This window comes from Gobio gobio, assembly GCF_949357685.1.
Source record: "Gobio gobio genome assembly, chromosome: 13".
NCBI lineage: Eukaryota > Metazoa > Chordata > Actinopteri > Cypriniformes > Gobionidae > Gobio > Gobio gobio.
In genome coordinates this window covers 15,516,936-15,529,308 of record NC_137106.1, presented here as the reverse complement: position 1 = coordinate 15,529,308, position 12,373 = coordinate 15,516,936, and the positions used below count along the sequence as shown (strand labels likewise).

The 12,373-nt window shown below is 37.6% G+C and overlaps 1 protein-coding gene across 1 annotated transcript in view; it reads right to left on the bottom strand.

The window, feature by feature from the left end:
* Nucleotides 1-12,373, bottom strand: part of mdga2a (MAM domain containing glycosylphosphatidylinositol anchor 2a) — a 192,563-nt gene that overhangs the window by 19,735 nt on the left and 160,455 nt on the right. The window contains exon 11 of the mRNA XM_079832727.1: nucleotides 1,133-1,310. Coding sequence (XP_079688853.1) covers nucleotides 1,133-1,310 — 178 coding nt within the window. The remainder of the gene's footprint in view (nucleotides 1-1,132; nucleotides 1,311-12,373) is intronic.

The window sequence follows — 12,373 nt, the reverse complement described above, 5'->3', positions numbered from 1 at the left end:
AGGGTTTAGGTGACTTGACATACAGTACGTTACCTGTGTCTCGACTGGCCTCTTTAAGAAGCACAAAACAAAACAATAAGATCAATCTATAGCTCTGGTCAATTTCGGAAAATAGTAGATAACAAGAATATAACAGTTGCAATAAAATGCATGTCAACAGATCATGTGCATTTTCCATGTACACAGCCAGCAGAGGTCTCTATTACATTAAATAATAATAATAATGTCCTTGCTGGATTAGCAGACTTCTACACAAATATTAAAAAAATATAATTAAATTTCTCAGTGTAAAGACGAAGCATTTGCACAATATTTAGAGATGTCAAATCTGAAATTAAATGAATGGAACATGTAAATGTTTTTAATAAGTGACTTTGACATTAAGACAGGCAGTGCACAGACAGCATCTGCTCATCAGTCCACTGACATGATTCTTGTTTTTTTTATCCATGTTCCCCAAGAATAGTTAAATATTGGCAAAAATCTGAGATCACGGGTCAAAATGTAGCATTTTTTCTAACTGAATAATAATAATTTGAGAAACTGAATGCATAATAATTTGAGAGAAAAGAGTAATTCATTTCAAGCAGACATTGAACAACCTAATTTCAATATGGTCTCTGTAGACTTTTCACTAAGGATGAACCAATAATAAACATTTCATTGTGATACTGTAACTGAAAAATTTATTAATGTATTTATATTAAAATTATATAGAATTTTGAGTTTAAATCCTAAAAACTAAATCAACTGTACATTTACAAACAGCTATATAACACACTACATGAAAGCTAATATCTGAAAAAGCATAAAAGGGGCACTTTAAATGTTACCAATGAATTTAGGCATCACAATGTCATAATGCACGTTATGAAAAATGTATATCCATTTTGCGATTTGCTATTAACTTTAAGTAAGGGTTAGATGATGGTAAAGAAAATCTCTAATATTGACTGATAACCAATATGGTACAGATAGTACCATACCATCTAGTAAGACTCTGTAATAGACTTGCTCTGAACATGCGATACGTTCTCCATTATGCTATGGTGCTTTCATGCTTTCATGTAATGAAATACTCAGAACAGTAAAAACAAACATGACAAACAATCAAACAAGTTTTTTTCCTTACCACTGTAGTGAATGATCCTTTCTGTTGAATCTCCCTCTCCAAATCTTGTTATCGGGGTGAGGCGGACCTGATAGGCCTCTGGTTTAATGAGTTCGGTTAGGTTGTAGGTCAGTAGTTCTCCTTTCTGGATATTGTCTTCTATTGGGATTTCCTGCTCCCACCATCTCTGATGCCCCGTCTGAGGTAAAGAGCATAATTACAGGTTTGTTATTGCAATATCTCATGATTAAGCATCAAGCCAGCACACACATAAGTAATGATCCTCCAAAAGGTCCCAGGGAACAAAACCATACATCTTGATATGATGTCTCTGCCCTAATAATTAAAAACATTATTTAAACATACTAATATTATAATATAACACACTGTGCATAATATTGAAAAGGTCTGAGCAGCTCTCTTTCTGTGTCCACAGAGCTATTATTATATAAAGTCTATTTCTCTCTCTCAAAAGTATTGGGACACCAATCCAAATCTTTGAATTCGGGTGTTCCAATCACTTCCATGAGCACAGGGGTATAAAATCAAGCACCTAGGCATGCAGACGCTTCTACAAACATTGTGAAAGAATGGTTTGCTCTCAGGAGCTCTGTGAATTCAAGCGTGGTACCGTGATAGGTTGCCACCTGTGCAATAAGTCCATTCGTGAAAATTCCTCACTGCTAAATAATCTACGGTCAACTGTTAATGGTATTATAACAAAGTGGAAGCAATTGGGAACAACAGTAACTCAGCCACGAAGTGGAAGGCCACGTAAAATCACAGAGCGGGGTCAGCGGACGCTGAGGCGCACAATGCGCAGAAGTCACCAACTTTCTGCAGAGTCAATAGCTACAGACCTCCAAACTTCGTGTGGCCTTCAGATGAGCTCAAGAACAGTGCGTAGAGAGCTTCATAGAATCTGTTTCCATGGCCGAGCAGCTGCATTCAAGCCTTACATCACCAAGTGGAATGCAAAGCGTGGGATGCAGTGGTGTAAAGTAGACCGCCACTGGACTCAAGAGCAGAGACATGTTGTCTGGAGTGACGGATCATGTTTGCCAGGAGAACAGTACTTGCCTGACTGCATTGTGCCAAGTGTAAAGTTTGGTGGAGGGTGGATTATGGTGTGGGTTGTTTTTCAGGGGTTGGGCTTGGCCCCTTAGTTCCAGTGAAAGGAACTCTTAATGCTTCAGCATACCAAGACATTTTGGACAATTTCATGCTCCCAACTTTGTGGGAAAAGTTTGGGGATGGCCCCTTCCTGTTCCAACATGACTGCACACCAATGCACATGCAAGGTCCATAAAGACACAGATGAGCGAGTTTGGTGTGGAAGAACTTGGCCTGCACAGAGTCCTGACCTCAACCCGATAGAACACCTTTGGGATGAATTAGAGCGGAGACTGCGAGCCAGGCCTTCTCGTCCAACATCAGAGTCTGACCTCACAAATGCGCTTCTAGAAGAATGGTCAAAAATTCCCATAAACACACTCCTAAACCTTGTGGAAAGCCTTCCCAGAAGAGTTGAAGCTGTTATAGCTGCAAAGGGCGGGCCAACTCCATATTAAACCCTTTGGATTAAGGATGGGATGTCATTAAAGTTCATGTGCATGTAAAGACAAAACTTAGGGCAATATAGTGTATATGTTTTAAAGTTAAGAACACAATCTTATTTACTTCAAATCAAACTTTTCTGATTACAATGGCACCAGACAATAGCATTAATCAAAATGCACTGGCACTTTCTGAGATGGCCCAACTTGTCTGATGCAAATCAGTACAAATTCTCTAAACAAACACCTACACACAGCAGAGGTGACATTTTCAAACAATGATGCTTTTCACGGAGGAACGAAAGCGCATGAGATTAAAATCATGAAAAGTTCCTGAATGGCAAAATAAACACTATTGAATTTCTAGTGAGATATGTGCGCCGGCTAATTGATTTTGACGAGGCATTTTAGCCCCCTGACCCTCTCAATTAACTTTTTACAGCAAGTTGAATTAGTGCAATATTAGAAGAAGTCAATTCATTCCTTCAGCTCAGGCTTGTAGGAAAGCATAAATGGATTTCAGCTGATGCCTCTTATCGTTATTGTGGTAGATGAGAGGACATATATAATTAAAATACAGCATCTATTAAACTTTCCTGGATCTCCTGAAGTGAACTGCTGGGCAGTAAACAAACCAACCTGACTGTTCTAATCACAAACAGAATTTGAAAGTTGTGAAAATGTTTGAGATACTCTATGCTTTTGTTTGCATAGTCTCATGTCAATTCAGCAACTTAAAGACATCATACATCTTTCATTACAAATATAGATTAAATAAGGATTAAACGTTTCCATTTCCAGTGAGGGTAAACACAAACTGTGACAAACTGTGAGTGTCAACTAAACATAGAAATTACATTTAAAACCCATTTTGCTTCCATAATCGGGCAAACACATAGGGCCAGATTTACTAAACAGGGCAAATAAGTGTGAGAGCGTGATTCCAAAAAAGCGTTGACTGGAGTGGAAAGTTCTGTGCGTGATCTACTGATGACGTGCAAATGAAAGAACACGAACGCAACCGGATCATTTCCATAATGACCGACGCAATCTACCAAGAGCAGCACAAAAAAGTGTCTGGTTTAAGGCATGCTTTTTTGGGCAGCAAATAATGGTGAATTGACAAGTGCAAATAGAGAACAGTTATTTTAAATTGTAATAATATTTCACACTATTACTGCACTGTCTTTTCAATTAAATAAATACAGTCTTGGTAAATACAAGAGACTTCTTTCAAAAACATAAAAAAATCTTAGCAAGCTTTTGCATGAAATGTGTTGAGTGAAAAAAGATATTCAATAAAAAAAAATGTTGCCTTATCCTTCAGGAATTGATTTGATTGTGAAAAGTGAACATTGCATACAAGAATGGATGAAGTTTGTTAGACTACTTATTTTTGAATCACCAACATATTTAAAAAAGTAAATAGTGTCCATTTTTATATCATATTGGCTTATATCCAGCATCTAATGGAACTGCAATCTTTCTAAACTGGCTGTTTGTCCAACCTATGATAGATGGGTCTTTTCTTTATTAGCATTATCATTATACGGGTCAGTAATTATATTCTGTTTGCATGGATTGTGGTGATCTTTTGGCCAACGTGTGCACAGTTGGTCAGATTAATTGTGAACATTTGCAAACTTGAACCTTTTCCACATGACAACTATTGAACAAGCTGTAGATGCACAACGAGGGGAGGACACTGTTGTGCAGTGGCCATTGATCTTGGCCGCAAGAATACGTTTTCAGAGCTTTGCTGACTGACAGCCGTACACAGACTCCCTCGGCAGTCAGCCTCGTCACCGCGGGTCAGAATGGATTCAAATACAAGATGATTGGTTAAATCAGTGGGGCGAGAGAGAGGAGGGGAGTGTGGCAGCAATAGCCCAGAGAAGTTGCCAGTGTTCCCATCAGGGTCTCTTTCTCTCTCCTGGTAATGAGATTTCCATCGCCAAATCCAATTACTGTTTATTGCTTCTGTGAGATTTCTAATTCCATGCCTGCAGATCTTGTAGAAGGGAAAAGCATCAGTGAAGGCATATATAAGGAAAGATAGACCGTTCTTCCCCCAAAGCACCTTACTTCTGCAATGCATCATACAACAACAGTTTATTTCAAAGTCTCTCCTTTTTAAAAAGAGAGGAAAAACAATCAATACATTCATAAGTGATATCACCACAAACTTTCAGCAGCATTTGATCTTATCTATGTAAAGCCGCTAAAATTAAAACTCAAATACACCCCACTGAAGAGAATCAAGATTGTTTTCATATGACAAAAAATGACTCTTAACCTTCTCCAAACTAAACAAGAAAAACGTAACGTCAAGGTTTTTTTACACTAGCACAAAACACTTGACATGGAGCATCCTTCAACACCACATTTCACGAGTTCACACTTACAAATAATCAGATAGTAAATATAGTATACATAATAGTATGCGTGGTAGTATGCGTATTTGGCGTGCTGTCCGAGGAGAGGGCTCCGAGCTCGGTATTTGGCCCGAACCCAGAGTACTCCCCCCGTATCTCTGGTTAGGAAGTAACCAGGTGAGTGTGAGGAAGATGGGGTGGTGGAGGGATGCTGGGAAACTGTCAAAGAACTTTGGTGAGTTGACTGGGTATTTATGTAGTCCTTCCCTTGTGCTGATTGGGTAGACATGTTGATTGCTGACAGCTGGTTTAAATGATGTGATAATTGGATAGATCATTTGAATGTGTTCCTCCCGAACTTTGTTAGTAAAACATCATTTGGGTGCGATTTCATTAAAGAACTGAAACGCATCTGCTTTTTTCATGTGGTTTGGTGTGCACCGCTCCAGGGACCTTCTGTTTCTTCCAACACAGCACTCAAATCTTAACACATCCTTGAGCAAGACACTCTAAACCTTGTTGTGGATGTGAGAGGCCAATATTGAAGCACACAGCCCTCACACTGAAGGAGAGTGTGAAGAGGACAGGGGCGGAGAGCACACATGGGCTGACAAAACAACCTTGCAGAACCAACCAGCTCTGACGAAATGCTTCAAATTTAGTGCCGCCGATATACTACCAAACTTAAGTCTGCAGAATGCGAAAATAATCTATTGTTATCCAAGAAAGTGACCTTGGGTGACTGTTTACATGAGAACATTTTTCATTCTTGCCACAGAATGTCAAATCTTGAGTCAATGTGCAACAGTGGCGAAGCGCAGGCGGGTTCATAGTTTCCCCTCTCCCAGTGGGTGCATTCCACACGCTTGTCAAAATTAAAATTTGTTCGTTTTTGTTAGTCCCGCCCAGGATGTAATAGTAAGATTTAGGCGTTTGTTGTGGAATGTGGAGTTTAATTTGAAAACTGTGAAGCAAATATCAGTCAGTCGATACTTTAAAAGCCTAATTCGGATATATATTTGTATATGTACTGCTGCAAGAAACCAAGCAACGAAACTATGCAATTCCCATAACAATTAATTATGATGAGATCATACGTCGTCTCAGAGTAATACTGCAGAAGGACATGCAAAGACAAACATTTATAGTGTATAGTTATAGTTAAAAGTTTCTAAACATTAATTCATATTGTTGCTATCATGCAGAAACCAATTTCATCATTTGTATTTTTTTTTTTCATAAATCATTACTATTGGTTACCCTTTATGTCTCTCTGCACTCTAAAAAAAGGTTCTATATGGCACCAAAAATGATTCTTGGCTCGTAATCATAGGGGAACCTTTTTAAGTGCTATATAGCACCAATTTTGGTGCTTCAGTGGTTCTTCAGCAGTTCTTCAGAGGTGCTACACTCAAAAAAAAAAAAAAGGTTCTATATGGCACCAAAAATGGTTCTTGGCTCGTAATCATAGGGGAACCTTTTTTAGTGCTATATAACACCAATTCCGTGCTTCAGTGGTTCTTCAGCGGTTCTTCAGAGCTATATAGCACCTTTGAAGAACCGCTGAAGAACCACTGAAGCACCAAAATTGGTGCTATATAGCACTAAAAAAGGTTCCCCTATGATTACGAGCCCTTTTTTTTAGAGTGTATAGCACCTTAGTCAAAGAACCGGTGAAGAACCTCTGAAGAACCGCCGAAGCACCAAAAGTGGTGCTATATAGCACCTAAAAAGGTTCCCCTATGATTACGAGCCAAGAACCATTTTTGGTTTTTTTTTAGAGTGGGTTTTGAAATATTAAACCAATGAAGAGTATTAAAAAGAGCTTGTGACTAAACCTCGTAAACTCCATTGGATCTTCAAACTGTCAGTCAAACCTCACAACTTGACACACTGAACGAAGTGCTGCATGCTGTTTGGAGACAGATCTCTGCTTGTTTACAATATTATGGTAAATAAAGAACAGTTTTTTAAAAAAAAATAAGTACAAGTCTTCTTTACTCAAGAAACACTATATACTAGACAGCAAGACAGACGTGTATAACCACTGGGCTCGCATCTTGCATCTTTTGCAGCGTCTCACGCATGACACAGCATATGTCACATGTCTGTCTTGTCCTGTAGAGCACATGTGGTGTGTTTATGTGGTCTCTTGTTTACTCCGCCCATCTTGTTACCTGGTTATTGTTTAACTGGCCCCACCTGTTCCCCTCCTGATTTGTTACCTTTTATAGTCTCCTCGTGTCTACAGTCCCGTGCTGGATCGTTGTCTTATGTTCGATGTCGTCTGCACCCTGTCGTGTTTCCGGTTTTCCTCCCCTGGTATTTAAGTTTATTTCAGTTTGGTTTTCCCTCCTCGCGGGTGTTTTGTTTATGTTTGTGTTTATTTTTACAATAAATCTACCCTTCATGCAAATGAGTCCTCTCTCCCTTTTCTACTCACTTACACCTGACAGAATACCAAAAACGTGGCGCTTAAGTTAAAATCAGTTCAACTTTTAAAAAACACATCTCGAGACCTTATGTTTCCCCCCCTATTTTCCCATTTTCCCCATTTTCAAAGCAAAACGTGTCCTGTGTGAACGGGCCCTTAGTTTAGCATTTGTCATCAAGTTCCATCCATGTGTAGTACTTCATCTTAAAAAATCAATAACATGAGATTTTGGCCAAATGTCAGAAAAAAAATGCCTGCGTAGCTACAGGAAACTTTATAACCTGTAAGTTGATGAAAATGTAATGCACTTCTTGCCTCAGATGCGGCGGTAATGACGGACAAAGCATGAATCTCTGACATTCTCAGAAATCCGCTGGCCTAAAACCTCATAACTCCATTTGTGCTCGATTTTGGTAAAATGTTAATAGTGACACATGCAACTGTCTGACCATATATTAATTAATTCATTCATGTAGATTCTTTCTTATTTACTTTTTGTAACTTTGAACTTGAAACTGCTGCTTTTTTTGACTGATAATTTGCCACACACTGTTTTATGAAGGAACACTGATTTCTGGCCTCGCCCCTGATGTGCAAATAACTAAAAAAATACTTCAGCTTAATACTTTATTAACTTTTATATGGCATGATAAAAGGAATATAATTTTATCATGCAATTAATTATTTTTCTCACCCTCATATCATTCCAAACCTTTATGATTTTCTGATTTCCCAAAAGGGGACTGTTACGCAGAATGTTCATGCTGCTATTTTTTTCTATTAAATAAAAGTGAATGATGACCATGGGGTTGTCAAGCTCCAAAAAATAAAATTAAAATATGAAATAAAATAATAAAAAACAACAACAAAGAAGCTCATACAACTCATAAACTACCATTGAAAAGTTTGGGGTCAGTTTTAAAAGAAATTAATACATTTCTTCTTGAAAAATATTAGCACATTTTCCACAAAAAATATTAAATGGCACAATTGCTTCTTGAGCACCAAATCAGCGTATTAGAACGCTTTTGGAAGGATAGTAGTAATGGCTGCTGAAAATATTATTTTAAACTATAATGTATATTTGATCCATTAAATGCAACCTGCATGAGACTTTTTTGATAAAAAGACCAACATTTAAATAATTAATAGCTGATAATCTTTTCTTTTGCAGCAGCTAACCAATCACAATCACATTATATTGTATATGTTCAAATCTGGCGACGTATCATGGCAGGTTTGACAATTATGTCTTGTAAATAGCTTTGACAAACCCACATATTTAAATCATACACATATGAGATTTAAGCAGAGGCGGACAGTAGTGGAGAATTTTTACTCTGCTTAAGTACATTTTTCAAGTGTTTTTCTTTGGAAAACTTTTACTTCACAACAATCCAAAGCATAATGTCATACTTTTTACTGCACTACATTCCATACTGAATATCATTTAATACGTAATTACATTAAACATGTAGTACTGTATATTTTAACTCAAGTAAAAGTAATTAAAGTTACACTGTTTAACTTTTTTAGTCTATTCTTAGCTAAAAACACTTAGTTCTTTCAAAAATATATGTGCTCATTAATGTATATTTACTTCTTTCAAGTAATAAAGTATTCTCGTAAGTTTATAATATGCCATTGAAAATACATAAGGTAATGGGATCTAACGGTGGTCGCCATGTTGCCCCTCCATCTTGAAAGTACATTAGCCAAAGAGGGACATACCCGTAAATTCAAGCTTCGCCTTTCGCGTTTTAACCGGTTTTAATACTCGATGGCACTGTACAAAATTCTCTGCCTCGCGCATGTGCGCGTCAACTTGTTCAGACTTGTCTGGTGCATGTGCAGAGAGTTTTCATCTCAGCAGCGTCCAGTAACAGAGTTATACAGAGTTTTCCTGGCTTGTTTATTCCTCAAAAGTCTGTTTTTCTTTGTCTGGTATTTCTGTGCGTTAATAACTCTGTAAGTAATAATAGTTATTGTCATTGTAGATGTGTTTCAGAGTGTGTCATCGCGTAATTCAGTTGATGTCACCTCAGAAGTATTTTTGTGTCAACATACGTAATGCTCACCTATTTGAATAATCATTCAGTTATTTTGTTATCAACAATGTTTATTCGTTTATAGAAAATATTTGCTTGTAATGTATGTTGATGGAAATATGTATCAGGTCTGATCGGCATATTAACAATTGTTATACAGAGCGCACTGCAGTGCTAAGGTTAAAGCGGCGCACACACTTTTGTAACCGGACACCGCTTGTTAGCAGCAGCGGCGGCAGCTCCGCTCCTTTTAATGCAGCTGCATTTAGCGCCTATATATGGTACAATAAGCTCTGGTTTACGGTTACATTATACAAATGTAACTTATAAGTATAGTTATACAGTTCTTAACTGCGTATGTATATTTACCATCCTTATTTGTTCTCTCACAGAAACCACATTTATGTACATATCCACACAAACCTGTTTATGCCTTGCAATTGGATGACTGAATAAACATTACTATCATCAAAGTTCACTCTGGATTAGCTGCAGTTCTTTCTAGCCGAATAATTAGGCCAGTTGAGTTCCAACCATCCCACTGCGCACAGCATATCCCACAGGCCCCGTGTCGAATGTGGACGAGGTCGAACTGGAAGCCATGTTAATCTTGGACTAAATCGGCCACCGTAGGAGTTGAAACGAAATCGGAATTGAGAGGAACAGAAACTAAAATTCACTGGATGGTCATATACCTTTTCACCACTAGATGGGGGAAAATATCACACAGTGTAGCTTTAAATAATTGGTAACACTTTATTTTGATAGTCCACTTTAGACATTCTACTAACTATAAGTAACTTTGCAACTACATGTCAACTAACTGTCATTAGAGTATTTGTAGACTGTCTGATTAATATTTACTAAAACTTTATTTTGTTGGTCCCTCAACAGACATTCTACTGACTATAAGTAACTTGGCAGCTACAATTCAACTTATTCTACTAACCCGAACCCTAACACCTAACCATAACCTACCAGTCTACTGACAGTCAACTAATACTCTAATGACAGTTAGTTGACATGTAGTTGCAAAGTTACTTATAGTTAGTAGAATGTTTAAAGTGGACTATCGAAATAAAGTGTAACCAAATAATTCAAAGTTTTTACCAAGAACAACAACTTTTATTTATGAAATGTAGTGCAGTAAAAAGTATGACATTATATATTATGCTTTGGAATGTAGTGAAGTAAAACATTTTCAAAGGAAAACGCTGATAAAGTATATACTTGAGTAGAAAGTAAAAATACTTTGCTACTGTCCGCCTCTGGATTTAAGATCTGACAGGGGTCTCCATTCTCTACATTCACTGAACAGAATGAACAGTAGACTAAAAATCTCCTTAGAAAAACACATATCTTTGGTATGACACGAAGGTGAGTAAATAATGAGAGAAATTTCATTTTTAGCTGAACTATCCCTTTAAATGTACACCTACAGTACTGGTAAAATGGCACAGCATTTGGTACTTCACTTCAGGCTGGTAATCTATTTTGTCAGGATACACATCACGACAGGGTTCGTCACAACACTTTCAGACATGTGGCATGTGGCAAAGCTCCCAACAGCAGAAGGAAAATGTGAAGTTTCACAATCAGCAGAGGCTTGACGCCAAAGGCTTTCTTTATGGTCACTCGTGAGAGAAGCATTATTATATTTTTATAATGTAATTTTCATCTGCTCCTCATTATCTTAGCTTAAGAATTCCAAATATAGTTTCCCTCCTGGTTTTTCAGTAAACCATCTGTACTCTGAACCGTCCATCCTTTCCCCTTTCAGTAAATCTTAGGTTTGTTGCAGTTTGGCAAGAATTTTGATGACGAAACAAACCAAGCTCAATTACGACACATTTGAGCACACAGCACACTTTAAGGCATTTTTGGCTATTCTGCATTACATACCAATCTGACATTTCTCTTCTTCTGAACATGACCTTTATTCAAATACCATCATCAGAGAAATGAATACAACCCTCCTTATTTTGGTCAGAGAAACAGAGAAACATTATCCTCAAAACGCAAGGTTAATTTGAAACACACACACACACACACACACACACGCACACGCACACGCACACGCACACAGAGTGTTAACCTTTTAAGTGGAACTGCCCCTGTAATCCAATGGTGAACATAGGAAAAACATACCTCACTTAGAATATCAGCACTAAAAAATCATAGTCAGACTGAATGAAAATCTACATGAACTTCTACAGCACTGCTACATCAGCACTCAACATTCGCTTTTCTTATGAATAAAAGGAAAGGTCAAACAATCTCTCTAGTGGTACTGGAACTAGCTGGTTACACAAGAAGGTGTGTGCTCACTAAATAACAACTGTCTTTGCGATTCAAGTATAACACAGAGTAAAAACATCCCCATTCACCTGCTCTCATCGAAAGTACTTTTGCCGCGTTTTGTCCTACCTTTTTTGTTCTGCATTGTAATATATGTTGCCGGTCGGAGGTAAAATGGCTTGTTGCTATGGCAACTGGGCTCACTTCTCATTCATGACATCGTTCAGCAAATCTTGTTGTATAAAGACGAGCAGAGAAGGAGTTGGGGATGAAGGGAGGAAGGGGGGAGTTGATAGAAAGAGAACAAGACATTCTGCCCTTATGCAAATTGTAACCTAAACACCTTTTTGTGCACTGAGATACATCAACTCCACATGGGAGAAAGGAAATTATATTTTGTGTAAATAAGAACCTCATTAGTATTTGATCGAAGATATCTAAGAAAAAAAGAGCTGATTTGCAATTCAAAACGTGGCAATTAAAGCAAATTATGATGATTCTTTTTTTCACTGCATACTTGGGGGCAACCTTAGAAAAGTTAATAAAAGAAC